Source organism: Pseudopipra pipra, chromosome 4 (genome assembly GCF_036250125.1).
Source record: "Pseudopipra pipra isolate bDixPip1 chromosome 4, bDixPip1.hap1, whole genome shotgun sequence".
Taxonomy (NCBI): domain Eukaryota; kingdom Metazoa; phylum Chordata; class Aves; order Passeriformes; family Pipridae; genus Pseudopipra; species Pseudopipra pipra.
In genome coordinates this window covers 30,841,359-30,868,042 of record NC_087552.1, presented here as the reverse complement: position 1 = coordinate 30,868,042, position 26,684 = coordinate 30,841,359, and the positions used below count along the sequence as shown (strand labels likewise).

Below are 26,684 nucleotides of genomic sequence, written 5' to 3'. Positions count from 1 at the left end.
ATGTTACTGCAGCAGATAAGGCCTAAAAGTATGGTGCTCAGAGCAAAACATCTTCGCCTAAAAGCAATTATAATCCTGATGACATGCAAACAATTTTTAGAATATGCTGAAGTGTATAATCTACATCTGTGCATAACAAACAACAGTGCATACAGCTTTGCACTATGCATCTAATATACTTCACAAAAGATAGGCAAGCCTTACCCAGCACAAGGAAAGGAAGCATAGAAGTTTGCAGCAGGGTACAAGTCACAGTGAATCAACAGGAAAGCCAGTAAGAAGATCTACGCCTTCAGTAAGATATTACAATGTCCTACCACTTCCATTTAGATGCAAATCTGCAGTTCAAAGTGTGATTAGTAAAGGCTAACCATACCTTGGAAGGTCAATTCCTTTGCATTTTAAAAATAATTAATTGCCATCTACTACATTTTGCATGAAAGACATTTGTTCCTGAGCAATTTAGGATTATCCCAAAAGAAAGAATGAAGTAAATTCCTATTAATGCAGTTTACTTCAAATCAATAAAACTAATTAACATTACCTGTGCCCAGTGTGTTCTAAACACTATCATGCATGTTTCTGGGTCAACACCCTGCAGGCGGGGAGCCTGCCGATTTTTGCTGATACTGGTTCCAGAGGACATTATAAATTTTCCAAAGGTCAAGTCAACTAGGCCATGCTGAATTCTTTTAAATCCGCCAGTGAGCTACAGATGTTCGAGCGTCATGATGAGATTGATATTGTGTCCTGAGCTTTATATCCACAGAAATCTGTTAAAAAGAAAACAAAACCAAACTGAAGCGCACGTATACCTATGCACATCAAATTATAGCGCGTAACAAAAAAGAACATAATTAGAGAACATTAAAACATTTTTTCTTTTAATTCTGTTTGAGGTTAGAATTTTTTTAAGTATGTTATATGGGACCAATCTCAAACTTTCGCTCATGATAACAGCATACAAATCTCAAATTTTTGAGATCAGTGACTGAAATAAGGTGCTACTGAAATAAACAAGTACAACAGAAGCTTATGCAGTAAACATCTTATGCAAGTCACTACATTTTCAGTATTTTGTTATGATACTTTTGCCATCCGAACATATTTCTTCAGTCACTTAGTAACTAATGTTGCATAGAATTACACAGGTAAAAAAAAAGTACAGATTATTTCTCTATTTTTTTAAAAAAATAATATTTCCAATAACAGATGTAATTATAAATACTTAGAAGTTTTCTGCCAGAAACCATATCATAAGCAGTTGAAAACATCTGTAGAGCACCATATTCACATAAAAGGGTGCATCTGTATCAATACCAAAGTAAACAAAACCAAACAACATAAAAGATAAAACCTTTATGTGTCCAAAGCCAAATAAATTGAGATGTCATATTAAAGGACTATGAGAATAGGATGAAACATTGAAACATTCCTTTCATCCATTATTTAATATCCTAGATATCTGAGTATCAAAGTAGTTGCACACCTGCAGGGGAAAGTTAAAATGAAACAAAGACTGGTATCTTCCAGATATTTGAGAGGCTTAAGAGAACATATTATTCCCTCAAGCACCAATATCGTAGTCACACAGTCCCCCGCTTTCCTTCTTACCCTCCATAAGGTTTACATTTTTATTCTCCTTTTTGCAAACCAAGTAGGCATTTAATTTATTTCAGTTTGGGACCATAGGGGGGGAAAAAAAGGCATCCAACAACAACCAGAATTTTTTTGTACCATAAGCTGCCAAAGCCCATACAGCAATACTTTGCCAGTACAGAAGGGACTTCCCTGCACATATCTTAAAAGATGAAAATCTCTCTCTAGTGGACATCTCTGTTAGCACAGGAAAATATACAGCCTGCCTCACAAGTAACAGCAACTTTTGCCATTTTCAAAGAGTCCAAAAACATACAGGGTACAACTTTTAAGATTTCTGAGGCAAGCAAAAATGAAAAAATGGTTATGCATTTCCCCCTGTGTGTGTATACATATTTATATATGTACACATATGCCTAACTCTTCCATGCTTATACAGGCCTTACACTTTCAAGCATTCTCCTTCCCAACAGCTTGTTTCGTGTGCTCATTTACCTGAAGGCATCTACCTGTATACTGCAACTTCTTTAACAGTCCTGAAAAATGAATTGTACCTTTTCTCCATTACTGATGTTCCTGTGTCGGGGGGGGGGGGGGGGGGGGGGGGGGGGGGGGGAAGTAACATACAAACAAATAAACCCCAAAACAAAAAAAATCCCACACCAAAATAATCAGAGATTTGAGAACCCAGCTTCAGACCTGGGATCGGGGAGGTCTTATCGACTTAAGCAGGTACGACCATAAATTATATACACAACTTCTGCCAACGTGCTTGCAAGCTCTGTGAGTTCATCATTCCTACCAAAAACCTCTCAGGAACCAAGATGCATGCTTAGACACCATTCAGAAAAAGCCTGCTCTAAGTAGCTTGCCTAATACCATATCTAATAATCCAAGGAATATTTAATTGACATATTCTTCAGATCACCTGCCCACTTCCTGCCAATTTCCTTTTTGTTAGCACTCTCCTTCAATCAGAAATCCTTCCATTGCTGTAGAAGTCCAGCAGACTCCTCCAGGCAAAAGTGTCCTTCACTGCACAGCCCTGATTCACCCTTTTAGCAGATCTGTCCCATGCACGAAGCAAGCAGCTTTGGAAAAACTAATGTGATTGTGTAATTAAAGATGGTATCAGAAGGTGTAGCAAGAGAACTTAATTAACAAAGCAGAGGCAAGCTCAGTTCTGGAATTCATGAGTTGCTTGACAGGGCAACTTAGAGGTTGTTTCAATGCAGCCTTTGTGTGTTGTTTAAGAATTTAAATAAAAGAAAATGATATTACACATTTAGCTATCACATGACAAATTCTGTCAGCAGCACAGCAGTATGACACCAAGAGTAGAATCGGAAACTTCAGATCAGCTTGCACTATTTCAGTTAAGGGACATTATGGCTTTCTTCGAGAATTCTGATAAAAATCAAAGATCAGTGATGTAAGACTCTCCAGATGCATGCAAAGCTCTAGGATGTTACCACACATGGGCAACCCAAAGCTATTTAAACTGTTACCCTCTTTTTTCCTGTAATCTGTTCTGTGTCCTCCTTAGCCTTCACTATTTTCTTTATGCATCTTTTTTCTTTATGCATCTTTCCTATCCCAGCCTCAGACATTACTTCTCAAACAGCAAGACAGTACTCGTTCCCTCACCATAAGACAGACCCTCCTTTAAATAACTACCCTATCTTGCAGCTCTCTAAACAGACTTTTTTGTGGTAAAGGTTCCATACTGGTGCTTCAGCTTCCTGAAATATTGCCTACACTCTGCAGCCATGAGAAGACCTCAAGTGAACAGAAATGGTACATATCTCGCCACACATTCAAAATACACCAAGATGCCAAGAGGTCCAGTGACAGAGCCACTGTTATGTCTCTGTGTCCAGTAGGAAAGCTCACTTTCCACAACAGAGCTATTTAGTTACTGATGTTTGTGTTAAGAGTTTATAACCACCACTATGTTACTGAACACTCAAGTCCTGTCTTTGTTAACAGCTTACTGCCCAGGCAGATGACTGCTACAGTCTGCACTTGTAGTACAGACATCTCTTCCTACACAAGGATATCCTAAGTCTAGTCAACATATATAAAGAACAGATACAGCTCTGGCGAAATAAGTCTTCAAGACAAGCAGGTACCCCCTCATCTCCTCCATATCATCCCCTAAGGTCTTATTTATCCAAGATATTTAAGAACTTCTTGCTATTTCCAAGTCCCAATTTGGGCACACTCAAATGACAACACAGGGAGTTCTCAGATACACAGGCCATTAACAGCTGCCAGCATATCGATTCAAATTGCATCTTTGTCAGAGTTAGATCAGAACAGCAAGGGCTTTCAGTGTTGCTAACTCGAGAAATGTCAAGAAACTTTTTAGGAAGGTCTCCTCAAGCTGATGTTTCATGCGCCATCTGGTCCATTAACTGTATTTGTTATTACAGGCACAAACACTATCCCACTGCTTGGCACAGATCTTTGGGAGTATGTGACTGACAAACTGTAAAATGGCAAATTCATCTCCAGTATTTATGTACTATAAATAAAACCTCCACCTAACAGTATACTGCACATACATACAATCACAGTGTTAAAGCCACTTACTGCTTTATTAACAAATAATCACAAAAAGATCATTTGTCCTGTGGTGACAAACAGTAACATCTCTAATAGTTCATTCTGATTGTTTACTCCTACTGCACAAAGTCATCATAAACAGCCCGTACAAAGCATCAAATGTAAGAACAAAAATAGCAAATTTAAATTATTGGCAGAAAACAACTTGCCTGCAGCAAACATTGTTGACGAGGGCTAGGTTCGCTTGCATCTAGCCCAGCTATTGGATCAGAAATCTGACAGTAGTCGAAGAACACAGACATTACCCTCACAGCCACCAATTCTATGGTTTTTAATCATCTCTATTCTAAAAGTAACAAGACAGCAACAAGCAGACTACAATGTGCAATAGTATTTCTAAGTTCAAATCAATTCCTTTAAGGAAGCAAATATTTCCAGTTTCAAAAGCATCTTGGGATGCTGGGATTTCCTCAGTAATACAAAACACTGTTAGATTGTGCAGGCTTCAAACACTCCAAACTCAGTGTTTCAAAAAGCTTTTGACAACTTAAGTGGTCACAAAGTAGATTCTAAAAACAGCGTCCCTACTTAAAAAAGGAAACTAAATGAATTGGAAGAGATGCTATCTTTTAAGATACATATCAATCTAAAGTTACTATGCTCTAGTTATAGCAGCAGAAGCAGATAGAATATATTAATTGCAAGCAGATTTTGTTACTAGACCAGACAGTAGGTTTACTTGATCATTTTGCAAAATGCAATGTGCACAGTAACTGCACCATCACATTATTCTCTGTGAAGTAAAAAACTAACTCCAATTAAACAGGGCAAATAACCTGATCACAATGAGTCCAAAGGTGAGAAAATAAATTAATTTATAAAACATGGATTCATGGAGGAAAAGGTAGGAGTGAACTTGGGGGCCACTAAGAACAATAGTACCCATTTATTTTAATCAGTTCATGGTTAACATCTTACAAAAATTTAGCCTTTTGTCTCTGCTAAATCCTGATTAAGTTATTAATCTACCAAGTGTGAACACACCTCTCATGAAGGCCATTCAAAATTCTACTTCCAAAAGCCACTGTTCAGTTTAATAACTTTACTCTGCCACACAATAACAGAACCTTCTTAAGCAGGTAAATCTTTCGTATCTTATCTATCAGTTGTTTAACTGTATCACAAGGTCAAGTCCACTTACATATGCCTTCTAGAGCTATTTCAATTACCTGTACTGACAACACTCTAATTCCTTTTCTCCTACATGAGGTACCTGCCCCTACCACCAATGTTTTATGTATCTAACAATCCCCATGTGGAACAAGAAGCACTAGTGTACATTTCACATACATGAGGAACTGAGGTTCAAAGAGAAAAGTCACTATTTCTCCTAAGATCTTCCTATATTCTCTTTGTAACTGGACAAGAGCTTTTGAAATTAGGCAGCTAATTTCCACTTTCATAAACTTTGTTGGTTTCATATTAAATACCTTTCAATGTAGACTCAGTTGGTTGGGGTTTTTTTCTTGCAAATCAGGTCAAGCGTTGCATATACAAACATACTAGGAAGCACCTGTCTCTCCTCAAGCAGCAGCAAAGTTGTACAGTCACATACATAGGTCTATAACCACATCTGTGCAGTCTCTGGTAAGTGAAGAGGATGGAAGACAGAGAGCAGAAAACTTCAGTACAACTCAGCCTATTCCAGTTCAAAAAAAAGCAGCAGTCCATAACTGTGCTGGGCAGCTTTACATTAATGAGACTGAGACCCGGTCACTGGACTCATGGAGGATATCTGCTTGCAGTTCTCCTCCAGAAGTCTGTAAGTCCTCAAGCCTTTTACACAGCTGATTACAGGGCTGAACTCCCTGGTCAACAAAAGTACTTATTTTACTGCAATGTACACTGGAAGAACAGCCTAGCAAGAATCCCTTGTGAAGTCTGCTTCCTTCCACTGGAGTGTCTCTTCTCAAAAGTCTCACCTTTGAATTAAAAAAAAAAACAGCACAGAAGTTTGCAAGATTGGGGTTTCCAGGGCAATGCATAACAAAACATACACAGCCTAATACAGTAAGGTAGGCACAAAATATGCTGCAAGGCTCTTAGATTTAATTATCACGGTGGTCTTCTGTTGAGAGGTTAAGATGCCATGTTCTCCAACAGTTCAGGAACACGAGTGTACTTCTTGCAATAAGACATTGCACACTTTTGCTGTACTGGCCAAAGCTCTGCACCCTGTCAGCCCAGGTAAACAAGAGCAAACAGAGAAACCTTGACAGCAGTGAAAGAAACAGGATATATCAAAGTGTTTTCATGGATTAGTGTAGCATAAAAGGGGCTTGAAATTAGACCACTTCAAAGAAGTAGGGGGAAATTATATGATCTTACGCACAGGTATTCAATCACACCTCTGCAGTCTCTGATAAGTGGATGAGGGAAGGTAGGAGAAAAGTGAGTGGCAAATTTTCGCAAGCCTCAACTTAGTTCCAGCTTAAAAGGGACCTTGTTCAGGGTTTGTTTACTTTTGATTGAAAAGAAAGCCTTCTGCACAAATTTGTTAGCTTTTCTTTAGGGACTGTGATTAGGGAGAGGGTTTAAATTTTATTAACATTAGTGTTTCAAAGGAGGACATCAATCCTTTCAAAGGAAAGGATTCATAGTTCTTGTGCAAAGTTTCACTGCAAAAGCAAAACCTATGAAGAACAGTCACATCCCCACCCTAAATCTCCTATACAATCTCCACCAGAGTACAAAAGGATTACAGGATGCTCACTGGAGATCAGTAGGTCTGTGGTAGGCAAGCAAAACCATCAGTGGTTAAAAGTCACTGCATCAAAGTATCCTCATTTTCATTGTCCTACTCACCTTCAGAAGCTCTACTACCAAGAAAGCTGAAGCAGATTACTAGAGGAACAGTTTAAACTACATGAACAATTATTTTCCCTCTTCATTTGTTCTTTTGTGTTTCAGTGCTTCAGTCCAACAATTATCCTGTCCTTTGTATGCCTCAAGCAAACATTTCACATTTAGTCAGCTTTATTCAATCTAGCTTTTCTACCCAGTATTTCAAAGACACTATGCTTTTTCATGTGTAGGTGTGAGAAGAGATAAAGCTACCTGTTAAAATCCTAACAGAGCACAAGTCACCACAAATTGTAAAACAATGTAGTTAATCAAAGTATCAATCTGTTCTCATCAAGCACAATTTAACCCCACCTGTTAACATGAACATCTTGCGACTTGTCCCCAAAGAGACTGCCTAACGATTTATCTCATGAGAGACACCACACACAGTATGGTTTATAATGAGCCAAAAATATTACTGTCCCATCTACAGTCAGCCTGCTGCAGTTAAAAACCACAATTCATCTTTTATCAAATGTCTGAGGAGCTACACGACACACAGACTGTGTAGATTTATTGTAGATTCACATTAGCTCAACTGGGGTACCATTAAGCTCTTCATGTGATCTCTATAATCCTGTGGTATTATACATTAGGAGGTCCAGGTTAGAGCACTAAATAAGTACATGGTTCTCTAGACACATGAACAGGCAGTTCCCCCACAGTAAACAAGCAGCAGTGACAGCAAAGAGGCCCAGCTGACCGCCCCAGTTCAGGAGCGCTACAATGGCATAAACGGGCTTGATTCCCGGGCAAGCAATGGGATCAACTCTTGCTGGCAAGCCTATGCACTGGGACACAGGCTAAGCCAAATCCCAAGCCCTCAGAGACTACTACTGCATGGGTCAGCCAAAATGAAAGAACAGAGATGATGGTTAGGTAGTGTGGTCCAAAAGGTATTGATGGGTTAAGCTAAAACTACACAGAGTGGGTCCAGGAAGGTATGCAGCTAACCAGCAAAGACAGTTCACCAAAGAGCACATTACCAAAGCTAGAGAGATGGCGGCGATTGCTCAAGAAAACAGTAATTAAACAACACAAAATACTTGACAGAGACCTTGACCTCCTCAGGGAGGGTCCCATTTACCTGTTACACCACAGGGCATGTTCATCTATCACAGGAATTTGCACACAGGCAATTTCACTGGATCTCGAGAGCACAGAATCACTGAAGTTGCTCTTGCAAAGTCCCAGGAGAAATGAACTACACATTCATATCCCTGGGTCATAAATCTGAAGCAAGGGAGAGAAAAAAAATTAGGTTGCTATTCAAGTGGCACAATTTGTTCCTTTTATATAAGGAACATAACAAACCTGTTTCTCTGTTGTATTTGATCTCCTCACATTTGGCCTACTACAGAAAGGCAACAATTCAGTAACAATTAGAGGCTCAAATACAGATTACATTGGTTGAAAACTTAAGAATAAACTAGCAGCTAGGGTTCTTAAAATCTAAAATAGATCTCTCTCTATTTTTAGTAGAGCTCTGGCACAGTATGACTGAGGTATCTTGTCTGCTACTAGCAGACAGCTGCTACAAAAGGGATATTAAAACCTTAAACTAAACTTGGGAAAAAAAAACCTTAAAAATAGCAGTTCAGAAAAGTTCACTTCTACCTACATACTAAAGAAGGCAGATGTCATTGAACTGAAATCAATTCAAAGGCTTTAACTTTGCTGGCTCATTCCCACATCACTACCAGAACTGATGACCCCAGAAAAGCCTGTTTCTATAGAAAACCAAGTAATTAAAATGTTGTACTGTGTGAGACAGGCATTACAAATCTCAGTTTAAAACTTTGTACAGTGAGTGTGCTTTCATACCAAGCTTCAAAGAGAAACAAAAACAACTCCAAAGGGCATAGCACACGTCACTCAATGGAAGGTACCTTCCATTCCTTGATTTATAGGTAAACTACAAATATCAGCTGCTATGTCTACACTAGTAATTTTGTTTTGTCATAATTGAAATTAATTACTGGTAAAAAATAGTTGTTGTCAACTTTCCCATCTCTACTGAGAATTTGTACAGGGTTTATTTCAAAATTCATCACTATCCAGGAGTAGGAGGGAGCAATGCATCAGAAAGCAGATATTTAACAAAACCCACTTTCTGTTCTGGCTACGCTAGTGGAAGAAGGAAATCAAAATGATCAATACACTCTGCAGCATCAATTTTGCTTTTCAAGATAATTCTGACATCTGTGTGGCATACAAACCTGGCCCCAGTCTCCTCATAATTTAGGAAACCCAGATGCTTCTTGAAGTTGTGATGCTGAATTGAAAGGAACATCTTTTTTTTTTTTTTTTTACATTTTTTTTAAAAAGGTAAAACAGTGTCCATAGCCAAAAGTATAAAATAAATTCATAGGAAATTATTAAGTTGCCTTTCTACAAAACCTTCTTGACAGGAAGATGAATGAGAGCAGTAAAGCAGTAGACTCCATACTCTGAAGATTTAAAGCTATTTTCAGAACACTGGTGTACAGAATAGGAAATACTACCTTCCCAAGAGAAAGATGGTCTGGAGAAATGTTATCAATATACCTGTAATTATCATATGTAGATTACAGAAAACAAGATTAAGGTATGTATTTTATGGCTACAGCAATAATACGTAAGACGATTTTTCAAGTGATTTGTAGAACATGTCAAATTACTCATTATAATAAACATAAGAAGTCCAAGAATAATGTTCTCAAGTCTACAAAGTGACATTAAAGAAGATGTGTACGCTTCCAGCACTAATCCACAATAAAATGGAAATACACATATATTCTAAACATTCTGTGTTTCATGATAAAGAAGCCACAAACTTTTGTTTATAATTTCCAAACTCTGAAATGATTCTGCAGGTTCTAAATATAGTTCAAGCACAAGAATCAGCAGTAAAACACCATTATGACTATCCTGATTATTTGATCAATAAACCAACAAACCAAACAACAAGCTTTCCAAGTGGATTGTTGCCAAGTTTTCACTGAGAAAAGAACTTCTACTTCGCAGATGGAATTGCTCTCCTGTTCACATGCACATGATACTTCTCTTTTTCCCTCTTTCAAACTAAAAACATCAGAAAAGGACAGAATATGCCATAAAATCAAAGCTGTTAGGTGTAGAACGGATATTGCATAGTTGTTAACATAATACTCACTCTAGAAGCATGTTTATTTCCCCAAAACTTAATGCGCAATACAAAGTTCTCTTTCTCCTGGAAAAAATGGGTTTATAACTCTGTCTAAATTTAGGTAGCTATCTATCACACAAAAAACTCTTTTATACTTCTCGGTATGTTCATTATAGTACACAGACTGTAGTAATTGGCCAGATAACTGGAATTTGTCATGTATCTTTCTGTGCATGATTAACTGAAACTACTCACTTTAGAGAGAATTACCACCCCAAGATACTTATCCACCAAGTCAACATGATTTCCTACACTCTGAAGTGATAACATGTTAGTGACATGATGAACTAATGAATGAAGGGAATGAGCAAAAGTATATCACTACAGAGCTTCAGAACAACTGTTTCAGCGCACTGTAGGATGACAGAAGCTCATCACAAATTACTCCTTAAACCTAGTCAACTTAACAAGCTACTGAAATCTGAAAGGTCATTTTCATACCTCACCCTATGTACATGTATTGCCTCATAGCAGACAGGGCCTCATGATTAAGTGCTATATTTAGTGGATTGATACTTTTGAATGTACATGTCCTTCTCTGGTCTTTTTTTCCTTCTTCAAAAAAATAAAAAGGAGAATAGAAAGAACAGAACACTGTGTGAACCAACATTGTTTGCTTCAGATATCTATCTGCAATTTAGCTTGGAGAAAGCTCCAGAAGCTAGTGAACTTCCTTTGCCCTAAATTATGTTCAAGACTTGGCAAAGAGAAAAACACTTGCAAAATTATTTTTATGATTATCAATTCCCAAATCTGGGGAAAACCACTGACTAAATATTACTGTTTAAGATGAGACCAACAAATCACTATAGCACACTGTTCGCTGAAGAACAAGGATGAGGAATAATCAAATTCTGTGATTAACGAAGATGAAAACAAAAGGGGAAAAAAAAGGCAAAATGAGCACTCCTTACAAAATCCAATCATGTCCTTCCAGTTTCCTGTTCCCATAATGCACAAAACCCCAGGTATTAGGTCTCATAGAAAACTGCATAAGAACACTGTTTTTCTTCTCCCTTTTTATTCTAACTCAGAGCAGACAAGCAGAACTTGAAGATTCATTTTATATTAATTCCTACAGCAAAGTCAAGAACCTCAATAAAATAACACTTCCCTATCTGTGAGCATAGATCCATGAAAAATCAACCTCTCCTCCTGCAGTGACACCCTTATTTAAAAATATTAGTACAGATTTGCAAGTTGGGTGGACTTTGACAGATTATGGCTTTCTCTCTGTACATTAAAGTTTTTGCTTTTAATACATATGGTAGTAAACAACAAAATCCGAAGTGGATTGTTGGCATTTTTATGATGTTTAGTGCATAAAAAGCCAGATCAAAGAAAAATTTACATGTTATTTATATTTCCATTTCTGTTTAGTTTCATTGCATTTTCTACAGGTGGTAGATATTTTTCCCTTGAAGCTTCTCCAGCTTTCCTAGGAATAAAATTATTTGTGTCGTGTAAACAGTGTTAAGTTGGCCATTATGCAGAGTAAAAATTAATGATTCATCTCTGATACCCTAAGACAAGTCTGCTCTTCTATGAAAATACTTTACATTCTTACACCACCCAGTCTTGTGCAAATGGAAACTGAGTGACATTACAGCATCTTCTGTTCTCGTAACTACCTTTCCTGGTTAATGAGACATATGAATGCACTGGCAAGAAAAGTAATACATATAGTCTATACAACACCTGTCTTAGACATGTTGCCAGCATGCAAAAAAAAAAGAAACTGATAAACAATCAAAGGAACAATTGGGGGGGGAGGGGAATGACTGAGGGTAATCTGACACTTTCATAACAATTCTTACAAATTTTTTCAGTCTTGCCTTTGAACCTTTGAGAAAACATGAACAGAAATATAGGTGTCTTTCTAGTCCAGCAAGGAATGAAGATAAACCAGTAACTTGAACACCCTGGAGGGTAAATGAAGGCAAATAACCTAACAAATTGCAAAGAAGACTATTCATCTCATAAAGTGCTCTGGAAAACACTGAACCTAACAAACATACCTACTAAAAAGTGGAGTAAGTATCAGAATAAAGTAAAAATAAAATTTAATTACTATTTGAACCTTTTAAAACTTGGAATGATCAATATTTAAGGCCTACTAAATAAGGGAGCTGGATATCAGCCCTGGCAGGAATGCTTCTCAGTATAGATAACCAAAAGCCAAACCACAGCCTCTCCCATCTAATTTTGTAACACCTATGGAGACAGGCGTGGGAATGCACAGGTTCCACCCATCAACAGGTTGTTCTTCTTCCTGCCTGCACAGCTCTGAAAGTAGGGAGTGTCTGTGTATGTCTTTGGGAACCCTGCTTCTTCTCACCTCTACTTCTGCCCTTCCGCCTGAGGCTGTTGGAGCTGCAGAAGCTACAGTACACCAAGGTTTGGGGGTTTTTTCAAAGTAGTTGAAGTGTTCTCTTATCCCCTAGGCCTGAAGTCAAGTACCTCTCCTCTGCCATTTCGTCTCCTTAATTTTTCAGTTCACCTTTACAATTTCCTTGAAAACTGGTAATAGATGTGCTATCCGAATTTGCAAACTGAGCCTTATGCAAAGTCAGATCTGACACACAAGTCCTCAGAGAGCTCCAAAGGAGAACCACAAGCTAGAGGCAGAAGCAGTTCAGAGGGGCATGAGAAAGTCTGTCTGTATGCACAGGCCTTGAGTGTTAGTCAGCTGTAACCACTGAATGTTTGGAAGTGAGATCTCAAACTTTACTCCTGAGGATATGGTTCTTCCCACTGAATTACAAATTTATGATTATTTTTTCAACCTCTCAATTGAAAGGCGAAAAAGACTATGAGAGTTAGAAAGCCTATGTCAAACCAATTTGTTGTTTTCATGGACCAGTTACAAAGTACTTTACTACATGCAAAACTGTTACATCATTCACCAGTTATCCCTCTGCTGAAACAAAACTGTCATCACATATATTTCCATCTCTGTTCTGTCTTCAAGTCCTCCTTGCCTCATAGACACCATTCTACTTGCACTGTAATTCATGACATGGCCACTCCAATAATAAGGCCCTTCACCATTGTTTCAGAATGTCATCTCTCCATTAGGCAGTGTTGTGAGATCCCTGCTGTTCTCAAGTATACCTGTACTCTGAAGGACATGAACCTTCAGCCCTGAGAGTCACAGAATGTCTCAGGAGCCCTTCAGTGACATTATGAGAGCATCTGCACACAATCAAGCGTCCGTGATGAAAAACTAAATGAAAATAAATGGTGCTGTAAGTCAGCACTAAACCAAATACATGCAACTAATGACAAATTCATGAAGGACAGAAGAAAACCCTGCCCTTGTGAGACCCCACCCGGAGTACTGTGTCCAGCTCTGCAGTCCTCAGAACACGAAAGTGGGTCCAGAGGAGGATCACAAAGATGACCTGAAGGCTGAAGCACCTCTCCTACAAGGACAGGCGGAGAGAGTTGGGGTTCTTCAGTATGAAGAAGGCTCCAGGGAGACCGCATTGTGGCCTTTAACGGGGCTTACAAAACAGAGGGAGAGCAGATAGTCATAGAACAAGGGGGAACGTTTTTAAACTAAAAGGGGAGAGGTTTAGATTAGATGTTGGAAAAAATTCTTTACTCAGAGCGGGGTGAGGCACTGGTTGCCCAGAGAGGTTGTGGATGTCCCATCCCTGGAAGTGTTCAAGGCCAAGTTAGATGGGGCCCTGAGCAATCTGGTTTAGTGAAAGGTGTTCCTGACCATGGTGGCAGGATTGAAACTGGATAATCTTTAAGGTTCCTTCCAACCCAAGCCATTCTATGATTCTATGAAAACTTCTCTTCAGGAGTACTGATACCAAAAGTGCAAATGTCTACAATTATGGATACCACAATGATCAACCTAACTGGAAAGAAGCGGTCCCCGAAGTTGCCAACACTTGAAAATTCAAGCCCTCTAGATTCCAAGCGGTGGTGTGGCAATGTCCCTCCATCCTCCAAATCAGCAGGACTGGGAGCCAAGATCCATGGCTTTCTCTGACAAAGGAAAAAGTGAGTTTTCCCTGTGACAATGTATCTATCTACCAACTCAACCATCAACAAGATCAACAGAAAAAATGAAATACAGTACTGTGACGGATGACTACTAGCATAGTAGATGTACCACCTCTGGTAGCACTCAGTCAACAGACTCTGTGTATCCATGAGGGTAGTAGCTACTGCTATTACAAAACAGTGCTACAGAGCTGTCCCATCTCACACCCTTCAGCTACAAAGGGGTTTAAATCTTAATTTAACACAGTATGGTAAGAAAAGAGATTCAACTTGCACCTCTGGCAACCATTTAAACAAATTCTCTTATGCTAGAGCATATATATCTGAAGTACCATTATATCATAGAATATGCTGCGTTGGAAGGGACCCATCAGGATCCTCAAGTCCAACTCCTCACCACACATAGGAATGTTGCTCTAGAAAGAGGTGCAATCATTAAAGAACTCAATCCGAGAAGGCTAGTATACATTTTTCAAAATAAAGACCACATGGAAGCAAACCTGAACCAAATCAGCTTACAAGTGGAATAACCGAGTTTTGTTGCCTCAGACACCAGAACCAACCCTTCTCACTCCCAGTCACTGCATCTTATAAACATTTACTAGGAAACCTTCAAAGCCTGAAAGTGTCTAGATGGATTGAACAAGTTTCTTTGGACTCAGACAAGATTGTATGAGCAATTTGCTGGGAGAAAGTATCAAAACTGGACTTAGCAGAATAATTACTTCAAATGTGTTTAACTTCCTCTTACTTGCTGTGAATAGCATGCAGGGCACACACAACGATCATCACGAGCGGCAATGGTAACTGCCTGCATGCAAGAGCTCAAGCCAGGAGACTTAACAGTCTCCTCCAGTTCTCTTCCATTTTACATGAGCCTAAGGCAAATCACTGAGCCCAGTTTCTCCCTTAATATATGAGCCACAGAGTACTGGAGTCCTCTGATTATTATTCGAGCAGTAAGTCATCATTATTCAGTTGACAGTCTAGCTGTTTACCTGCCCCGAAAAATCTCAGAATCCCTATGCACCACACTCAGACTACACACTTAAGACTTACAGCCCCTATCGGAAACTTCTATTTGGCAAAACACTTCTAAACCCATGGCCTAGAAGTAATGAATTCTCATCTTACCTTCATTTCTATATTTTGGCACTGTGCAGAAGAGATAAGACACAATCAAGGCCCTCTAAATGAAAAAAATAAATAAATAAAACACATGAAGTGTTTCAGAACACCAGTGAGAAGATTTCATGCAATGTATGGCTATTATTAGATTGCTATTTTGCTTAGTAGATCAGAGGATATAATCAGCAGATGATGCAGCCATGATTTGCGAAGCACAGCCTTATTAAAAGCTAATGAGATAAACGAGTTAAAATTTACATTTTGCTCCACTGATAAGGTTCATTGGCACACTTAACTCCAACACCATGGTTTGAATATTAAACCCACTTATTAATGTCTAGTAAAGCTAATTATAATGCTGAGTGGCATTAAACTATAATAACCAAGCAGGATGTTAGAATCACATCTTTCAGTATTACTGTAGCTCTGAAGTTAAGTGTTCTGCACGTGGAAATAAATGCCTTTTGAGTTCATGCTGTAAGAAAGTACCAGCCTTCTGTGACTTTTTCCTGACCCTGCTGAGAGCCCAAAGCCATGTTCTTCTAACAATGCAAAAGGCAGGTAAACATCGCTTATTACTATGATTTCAACACCGTCTGTCTGTCTTATTGCAGTAACAGTAAGGATTAAAAGTATTTTTTTATCTACAATATATGACATTTACACTTGTCGTATACTCTCTAAACTGTTTAAATTAACAACAAAAGCCTGGAAACCATATCTGTTTGATTTAACTCTCCTTTTTCACCATCTTCTGTCAAAACTAGAAATATCACTATAAAAACACCACCATTTACTGAAAAGAATACTGAAAATACAATTTAGGCCTTACACTACCCTATATCCTCTGATGTTGCATCTATGTGAGCACCTTAAGTGGACAACAATCATTTTTAAGGATAACATAAGAGGACACAGGCCATAATATTCTTTCCATTTTAATCTCCACAACGTATCTGCCCTGTGACAGCAATGGAAAGAAGGCAAGACAGGGGATAATTAAGTGCCAGATATCCATGGATCAACAGTACCCAGTGTGAGGACTCACATGTGTCAGTCCAAAAACAATCTCGCGTAAGCACAAGCTTGAGATGCACAGTTCCTCTGGGGTCTCCCCATCTCAAGACAAGAGTGGCGTCAGCTCTCCTTCCATGAAGAGAGTCATGGAAGGTACAGGACTGCTTGACAGCCATCATTACCTTTCAGAAGTAGAATATACAAAATGAATTACAACAAAAAGCATAAAACCAGTACAGATAAAACCTCCGCTTTTTATTTGTAAGGTAATACTCAAAAGCAGACATTCATTATGCACATAAAAAAGGCATTGCAGAACTCCTAGATTTTTTTCTTCTGTGAGGCAAAGCGAAAAGGTACTTGCAGTGTGACAATAAAAGAAACTAGCAGAGCAAATCATGTGTAAAACATTAAATGCAACTGCTTTTTGGCACACGTTTTTGTTCCTTTCAATTTATCACCCAATTTAAACATTCAGCTTGTAATGCACTCCATTCCACTTTCTTCAGCCCAGCTTTAAAATACAGGCATGCCATGTTTCAGCAGCAGAAGCAAAGAAATGCAGTGCAGCTCAGAACAAAAAGATTCAGTATGTGCCTTGCTGTGAAGCATTCCCCTGCATCCCTGGTTGTAGGAATCCAAAGGTATTCACTGGAACCCCTGAGTCCATGCTGCACAACACAAAAAAAGAAAAGGAGAGAGGCAAAGAGAGAGCAGTCTACTTCAGTGGTAGATTCTAGCACCACAAACTCACTGCCAGATGAGCCTCCACCAGACCCTTTTACCTACTGAGAGCACGAGTTATGTCAAAGGAACACACACCCACCATTCCCTCTGCCATACTCTTCCTATGGTTCCTATGGCACACATCAGCCAAACCTGGAACGGAGTGGGTTTTGAGTGCTCAAATTTATCCCTCCCAAAAATCTGTCTTGAAAATAGATACTTGTGACTTTGGAAAAGCAGAACCATCAAACCTCTTTGCCTGAGGGAAAATCCTGCCAGTCTGATTTCACAGGAGCAACTCTCTCTACACAGGTTCTTCCCACAGGGTGTAAAGTGCCCTCTGCAGTCTTTTTCCTCCAATACATTGCACTAGATGTGGCTTTTCCCAAGCCATTTTATGAGTATGGTTTGTTTACTAAAAGCATCATCAGAGAAGCTCCTCCAATTACTCTTTCAACTATGCTAATACTTGGTAGGTTATTCTGAATCTAAATGTTTCAATACTTCCCTGCATCTGTAATCAACAGATGCACCTAAAGCATATTATATTTTTAAAAAAGAGACAGCTAGCAGCACAGTATTCCCCCAGGTAGCCTTGCCAGGAAAAGATATGTGGTAAATAATTAATTTTCCTAGGTTAACTTGAATTCCAGACTAGCATTTGTGAGCATCAGTGCCATGGAAAGGCAACTAACAACTCTAGTTTGTATTCTTGTCCAGTAAAAGCTTTGCCTTACATGCAAGCACTGATAGCAAAAGTTTTATCATCTCAGAGACAGGAAAAGTAAAGAACACTTACAGAAGCCCAACAAAGTCTATTCTGTAAAATGCAAAGAACTCGGAACTCTGTGCTTGGTTACTACTGGGGATTTTTAATTATTTCTTTCTTTGACTGTTGATGTGCCAAACACAGAAAGGTGCTGAGCACCGATGTCAGACTGCAGCACACAGAAGCCTCCAGTATAATCTACCCTAGAAATAATTAAAGACTTCATTCACCGCTTACTATGATTTCTTTTCCTACCTTGCAGATGTTTGGCAGGAAGGTTGGGGACAATTCCAAACACAGGGGGAGGGTGGCACATTCCAGACAAATCTTCTTTCCAAAACTGATCTTAAGCTTAGCAGTTAAACACAGAAAGGTTTTAAATAGCACATAAAATGTTACAAATAGTACCAGTGTACATTCAGTATTCGTGGCTTGAAGTGACTGAACATTCATACAGACTATCAGCTGTGATGCCATTTCATACTTCAAAAAGGTAACTGATTTAATTCTTTTACCACTTCTATTTGTTGCCTCAAAGGTGCTGGCAGATCATAACAGACAAAGAATAGTTCATACAATCAGGTACAAGCTGGCATTTGAGAAAAGGCTTTGCAGAAGGTAGTTTATTTTCCCTGGAAATGGTCCATGAAAATGGGCTGAAAAAATATCTAAATAAATATTTAAGAAACAAACTTCATTAACATATTGCTTATGCATTGATTTATGACAAATCAGGTGTTTCTTAAGTAATTCTATACCTGCTGGTACCCATAAAGGGAATGGAAAAGCCTCTCACATTTAGTTTCCCTTCCAAGTCATGGAACTTAGTCTAATACCCCTGGAATTTTTCTTCCAAGTTTGATTTTTTATTTGACTCTTTGACCGAGAGCAAAGTTGATGGACCTCAAGATCCTACTTCCTTTCATTTCAGTCAGCTGAATTTTTAGAGGATTAGAATAGAGTTATATATTTCTTTATAATGGAGCTGCATTACAACCATGATAAAGAAATGGGAGAAATGTTCTGCTCTGTTCATTACAATCAATAGATTATGTAGCTCAGTCATAAAGCAGAAGGAATTATGAAAAAAGAAAGTAATCTTTAAACTATTAATATTTCCAGAACAACTTTTCTTTTAGATACACACATTCCCACCTCCCAAACACAGCTAATAATGTCAGAAGCCCTGAGATTCATATGGTCAGAATGACTAATATTTACATTAAGCAAATGTATTGCCATAGTAACACAGACACCACAGAGTTATCTACCTGCCACAGCTCACTAAATTATTTAGCATGCCAATACTACAGTGACACTGTGTAAATGATCACATTCATTAAGAGCAGAGTATGTGCTGAAAAACTGAACGTTAGACAGCTATATTTATTGCTATGAAAAAAACAACAGCACCAGTATTGAAAAAAATAAGCAGAGAGGCACAGAGGGAGGCTCTAGCCTGTAGCAGAACAACACACCTTGAAAATTTTCATCTAAAACAAATGTCCACATCCCTGTGCAAAGCAGCACAAACAAGAATCTCACTTATGGGACATAAGGCCTATCCGCTGTGGCCAGAACAAACTGAGACATCAGTTGCTTCCCAAATTACATTTTTGGATAGTCACTAAATTTATTTAATTTGCATCTTATATTGCCAAAATATTATTCTACATTGTGGGATTACAAGAGCTAGTGCACATAAAATATTCAGAAATAACTATGGCACACCCTGAGAAAGTTGTTGTTCTTCAACAGTCAACAGATTTCTAGTTAGAAGAGAGGTGCAATACTTTGGGTGTTGGTCTGCCACGTCCTCCAAGCAGCAGCAGATGATGGCAGGGATCTAAGTGGTTTGTGTAACCCACTATCTTCAACCTAAGTTAAAGCTTTTGGAAACCTCAAGCACTTCCTGCACTATGGATATTTTCCCCTCATCATATGGAATGGCAGAATCAATGACAGGTCAAGAAAACAAAGGGACAGCTCAGGTCAACTCTTGTGACCAGATGGATTTCTTCCTAATTTTTATCAGCTATCATGGTACTAGCAACAATCGAATCCAGCCTCAAACCAATAGATTACCATAACAGATACTCATGTGGAATTTGATCTTGAGAGATACAATTTTCAAAATATTGAAGTGTTTGGGCTGTTCTCCAGAGAGAATACTGCTTAAATAACAAGAGTCTGCTTGTCTTTAGCAAGTTATTTTAATTAAGAATTATTTAAGAACTGAGTTGGTCCTCCAAAAAGTTTAATTCCTCCAAAAAGTTTAATACCGAAAAGTTTACTGCCTACAAAAGTCAGGTCATCTCCCAAAAGTATTTAGGTTGTGAACCTCTATATGGAGTCTCCACTCAGTATGCCACTTGAGATTGTGAGTTTAACAGAATGTCTGCTGTTTGTGGAGAAATATCTGTATAAGATGAATACTGCTCTTAGGATTGTCAATATATAAAGGATTGTATGAGAAGCAAGTGCCTAGCAGACTAATTAGCAGCAAGGAATGGAATTATGCAAAGCCTCCAGATTCCAGCCAGAGCTATCAATTACATTTACATGTTACAAATCACCTTGTCGATGAAGTGCAAGCTGGAAATAGGAAGTCACCTTCAAGTATTCAGCACCTTAAAGCACATTTGCAATGGAGTTAGTGGGGCTATCTGCCCGGTTTGTTGGAATAATTTAAAATGTGCACTAATACTTGAAATGTTTCTATGACAATTGAGCACCCAGATAAAGTGGCTGAGATAAGCCTTTACAATTATAGATAAGAAAGACTAAGCAAATAATAGAGGTATCCAAACACTAACCTTAAAATCCACTTAGGTTCAATTTTCTCTCACAACTCCCATCCTTCCAAGCTTATAACTAAGAGCACTAAAAAAGTCAGTCCTGCTACATAAACCACAATTAATTCTAGACACAAAACCTGTGTTCTGTTTTCAAGCCAACAGTGAGTAGATGAACCCCAAAAGTAATGGCAATCCACAGAAATACTGGCTGAATTTCATTAGGTTTGGCTCAGCACCACTACCACTGAATCCAAACTGTCTTCTACAGAACAATTCAAGTAGCAGCAACACAAACCACTTGGGGCTCCAACAGGAATCCTTTACCTATCAGATGTTTCTGCATGTGCTATGCATGGTGCTACAGTATGCTAAAATAAATCTTTTCAAAACCTAATATTAAGGAAGTTTAATGTGACATCAGCTTACACACAGCAGAACAAGAGCTAATAATGACTGCAGATGAAGCTGAACTGAATTCAGGTAGAATGGGCACCTCTGTGCTGAGCCTCTCAGTGCTTCCCATTCCAGGAACCCATCTCCAAGATGGTTCTATACAGCAACTGTTTCTTAAGTTTAGTTCTTATCAGGCGAAACTGGTTGCTGTTAGTTGCAGTGAGACACAGTGACTTGTGAAACATTAAAGACAGATTTTATGTAGTGCTGTGCCATGTCATGCCAACTCCCAACACACCTGAACTATTTTCAGATCTGCAGCATGGTTAGTTCACAGTTCAGATAATCTGACAACATACAACTGTGAGCTGACATTACACATGTATGGTCAATATGGATTATGAACATTTTGCACATCATAAATTACGAAATTATATAATCTGACATAAAGCATACTGCACAACAAACAAGATTTCTTTTAGGTTTTCCCAGTGATCAAATGTAACTGCTATTTGAATTCTCTTAACCAGTACACAGAGTAGCAGGTTCAGAAGAAATGCAAAGTATGACATTTCAGTATCACTTATCTTTAAAATATGACTTTACAGCAAAATGTTTTTATTGAATGAAAGATAAGTATATACAACAAAATCTCACTCCCTATAAGGCTTTTGCATGACTGTTGTAAATAGACCTATCACACACATAAACAAGTGAATTAAGCTCTACCTGAGCCCAAACCAGCACAGTACCAAAATCCCAGATCTGTGGAGCACCTTGCCAAAAAACCAAACAACTTCATACAAAGAGAGTTAAGAGCCGATACTGAGGTTTTGTTTGTTTTCAAGGTGTTACAGTATCTGCTAAATACAACTAGCAAGAACATCCTAAGTGTTCAGATGACTCATCAAAATCCATGGGAAACAACCACAGCAAAGACTCTGTAGCTATAGCTGGAGAGTGAGAGCTGCTTTTATTTTTACTAACCCAGAAAGACGATTTCCACATTCTACTCTCCTTCTCAGCCAGAATGGGAATGGAGCCCTTTGTTAGGGTTAGCTCTCACACTGACAACTGCTTTTATACATAGCAGGGAGACTGAAGAGGTAGAGTAAAGCTCAGGACTTTAAAAGGAGTACAGTCTTTTCCCACTTTGCATACCACAACAACTCAAACAACTCCCTAGAGTAACAAACTCTGCCCTTTTCCCCTTCCCTCATGCCCCCACAATGAAAAAGTATCATTGCCATGTTCTTTGACAGAAACTTCCAGTCCAGACACACCAAACAGGATTAAGGAAGGCATACTCTGCCCATCACTGAGATCCTATCTTTTAAGCCATGATTTACTTGTAGCTCTGAATTTCTCCCACACTTTCAAAACTACTTATAACAATCAAAAAGACCTCCGAGATCATCAAGTTCAACCTTTGACCAAACGCCATCGTGTCAAATAAAACATAACACCAAGTGCCACATCCAGTCATTTCTTGAATACTCCTAGGGGTGGTGACTCCACCACCTCCCTGGGCAGCTTGTTCCAATGCTTAACCGCCTTTTTAGTAAAGAAATTCTTCCTGATGTCCATCCTAAACTTTCCCTGGCACAGCCTGAGGCCATTTCCTCTTGTCCTGTCACTAACTGCCTGGGAGAAGAGGCTGACTCCACCTGGCTACAACCTCCTTTCAGCAAGTTGTAGAGAGTGATAAGGTCACCCCTGAGCCTCCTTTTCTCCAGGCTAAACACTCCTGGCTCCCTCAGCTGTGGCTCACAGGACTTACTCTCAAGACCCTTCACAAGTTCTTTTGCCCTTTTCTAGACACGCTCCACCACCTCAATGTCCTTCTTGCAATGAGGGGCCCAAAATCGAACACAGTTCTTGAGGTGCAGCCTCACTGGTGCCGAGTACAGGGAGAATCATTGCCTTGGTCCTGCTGGCCACGCTATTTCTGATTCAAGCCAAAATGCCATTGGCCTTCTTGGCTACCTGGGCACACTGCTGGCTCATGTTAAATGGCTGCTGACCAGCATCCCCAGATTCTTTTCTGCTGGGCCACTTTCCAGCTGCTCTTCCCAAGCCTGTAGCAATATGCCTGGGGTTGTTGTGACCCAAGGGCAGTACCCAGCTCTTGGCCTTGTTGAACCTCATACTGCTGGTCCATGGAGTCACAGCTCATCCAGATCCCTCTATAGAGACTTCCTACCCTCCAGCAAATTAACACTCCTGCCCGACTTAGTGTCGTCTGCAAACCGACTGAGGGTGCACTCAATTCCCTCATTCAGATCATCAATAAAGCTATTAAACAGGGCTGGCCCTAATACTGAACCCTGGGGAACCCCACTAGTGACCAGCTACCAACTGGATGTAACACCATTCACCACCACTCCTGGGTCCAGCCCAATGATCAGGGCAATTTTCTTACAATAATTCCTGCATATCTAGAATAATGCTTTCAATTATTCAGTCATTTGGTGTCAGCTGATCTCCCACAGACAACCTGCCAAATTGCTGAAGGTATTGTATGAATGATAAAAATAAAGTTGGTAAAATCAAAAGAAGTGAGTAAAGAAACAGATCAGACAGAACTAATCAATTTTTCCCCCTCCTCCCTGCACACAAACACACATGCCTCAAAACCCCACTCACAATTGGCACCAGGGGCACTGGAATAGGATAATACCAGAAGCTCAGTAAAGTAAGGCAGCAGCTATCTAAAGTTTTTTAGCTAAGATAAGAGAGGCCCCCTCATGATGGATGCCCATGAACCCAAAAGTCTTAAATGAATTCAATAAATGCAGAATTTGTAAAAGTTTTGATATGACAGAATTCAACCAACAGAAGAACCATGTCTCTGATTCAACAAAGGCAAGCAGAAATTGAGTGGACAAATCCATGAGGACCTGAACAGACTGCCTAACAAATATAACCTTTACCTAGACTCTACCTCCTAATTCTGTTCATAAGAAGAAAAAATAAAAATCTGTGCTGTTCACTCCAAATTCCCTTTCACTTAATCTACTTAACCTGAGGCAAGACTGGAACAAGCATTCCAAGCAGGAAGGTAGAAGAACAAAAGGTTCCTCTTCACTCCAAAATTAGATTATTAACACTATTTTAAACACAATTTTACCAAGCTTACTACACCATTTTATCATAGTAAGTACTTACATAATGCAAAACTCCTATCAGCTTTCTTTGTTCCAGTAAAACAGTTTTCAAACAAACTTAAATATCCAAAGAACTGCAAGGTCCTGCACCTGGTTTGGGGCAATCTCAAGCACAAGTACATTGTTTTTGCACAAAAACATACTTTTGTGTCAAACTGCTCAATTTGAATGCCTGTTGTGTGTGCTCATGGACACTTTTACTGCAGGAGCTCCAAGCAGTGCAGAATTAAGGTAGGGAAGTAACTGCTACCATCCCTTAGTGATTGTCACTGCCTAGTTCAGAAGAACTAGAACTACAACCCATGATCTTCAAGGGCTGGTAGAGGAAGAAGAGCTACAGAAATATATGAGACAACAAAGCAAGAGAGAAGAAAAATTAGAGGGAAGTGCAGAGGAAAAGGATAGATGCAGGTAAGCAAGGGTCACTTAACAGACCAGTGTCTGTCATCTCTCCCTCCACTTGCAGCATCATTCCTGTGGCACAGCATTTGGTTTATCAGAACAGAGTAAACGGAGCGAGATGGGAATAGCAGAACTGAAGGAAACAAAACCAAGCTTTTTTGTTTTCCAGGCAAAAAGTGATGGAAAGAAATAAAGAAAAACAAGAACGGAAACCAAAAGATACATATACAAGCACAAAATACACACATGGCAATACATATACAAGTCAATATATGTTGCCGTTAGGAGTCGAGCTGCTGCATATTTCATACAGAGGCAGATTTACTCATAAGGTATTTCTAAATTCATGTTCAAACCCCACAGGTGCCTTACCTAAAGCATATCAAGTCCTCAATATCTACACCTTGAACATAAAAATTACAGTTTCAGATGCAGAATCTTGCCATTAAAAAAATGAACGATTACATATGCATTAAATAAACCTTATGCCATTTATGTCCTCGATTCTTTATGTGTCAAAACACACACAAAAAACCCCCCCAACTTCCAACAGAATAGAAAGCAAATAAACAAACAAAACCCCCAGACATAGGTCCAGCTTACCATGCATTATTAAAATGCCAAGCACAGTAGGTTGTTAATTTTTCACTTGAAGTAACCACATAACTTGGTTGGGGAATTATTCAGTTCTAAAAACTCTGTAGCCATTTCATTTCACCTTTCATTTTCTATCATCCGTAAGTCAAAATCATGTATGCAGTTTAATGAAAAGTAAAGTGCGTAAGTCCTTGAATCCCAGATACAGATGGGATGAGCTGTGAGTGATTTTCTCGCCAAGACTAATAAGCAAGAAACCAAAATAAAAATTGAAATACACAGAGATCTTAGTAAAAGCATAGTAAGTCAGAGGCATTTTTATCACACTGGAAAAAAAATGTCTTCTTTCTATAAACCCAAGATATATTTTCAATCTTTTTGCCATCTATCCATGCTATGCATCATGAAGATAGATGGTGATAAATGAATGGAAATAGAATGGTGATAGATGAATGGAAAGAGAATGGTGATAGATAAAAAATAGTGACACTCAAGAGTACAAGCAGCTTAAACAGCACTTTGAGTATAAAGATAAGCACATGAGCAAGAAAATAATTTTCTATATTCCACAAACAAACACAGCACATCCCCAGGGACAGATTCCTCTTCTGGGAATACCCTCCTGCTATTAACTGAGCAGGAGTCAGGGTCAGGGAATGATGCAGAGTCAAACTTGTGGCAAATAAAAAATTTAACCACAACAGATGTGCGTTTACCTAACAGCTGCTCTCCTGACTCAAACAAAAAGAAGTCTTTAAAAACTTCTTAACACTTAAGCCTCTAACGGATGCTTGCTTAAACAGTCTAGGAGATGGGAAATGTACACACTGATCCCTTTCAAAAGGGTGATTGGAAGATCACAGACTGGGTGACTCTTTGTATAAAATGCTTAATATCCACCTGGGCTCCAATTTGGAGGTGCAGAAGCTGTCACCTGGTCACTTGCACAAATAACTGTTCAGGCTGTGAGCATGCTGAGGGGAGGGCAGCTTGTGGCATCATCTCACTCATCTCTTAGGTAAGTGGGAATCCCATTTGCAGGGATCGTTTGTTCCAACCACTCCCCTACAGATAATTTAAAGACAATTATTCTCCATCATGAGATGTTTGCTTCTTTTGTATGCACATTTTATTAAGAGGCTCAACTAAGATGGCATACCATACAGGTTTAAAAAGAAAGATGTAAAAAAAATATCACTCAGCACAAATTCTCTGATTTGATAGGAGAAGAGCGTTGGGGGCCTATGTCCTCCTCCAGAAGTATCCAGCACCAGGCTTGTCGCAATTAGATTCAAAGCCCATAATGTTTTAGAACACTTAAGAACTTTTTGGAAGTCAGTAGTGACATGGTAAATGAAACATGCTGACAGAGTACACTGTCCTATTATTAGTAACATGCTAGTCAATAC

The 26,684-nt window shown here is 38.9% G+C and overlaps 1 protein-coding gene across 6 annotated transcripts in view; it reads right to left on the bottom strand.

Moving 5' to 3' along the window:
- FHIP1A (FHF complex subunit HOOK interacting protein 1A) overlaps window positions 1–26,684 on the bottom strand; it is a 96,322-nt gene that overhangs the window by 45,603 nt on the left and 24,035 nt on the right. For 4 of the 6 annotated variants that reach the window (XM_064652221.1, XM_064652226.1, XM_064652225.1 and 1 more), the window contains one exon: window positions 545–773. In XM_064652221.1, coding sequence (XP_064508291.1) covers window positions 545–646 — 102 coding nt within the window. In that variant the 5' untranslated portion in view covers window positions 647–773. Of the gene's footprint in view, window positions 1–544; window positions 774–8,158; window positions 8,305–26,684 lie in introns of all 6 variants that reach the window. The other 2 variants (XM_064652222.1, XM_064652223.1) reach the window with 2 other exon arrangements.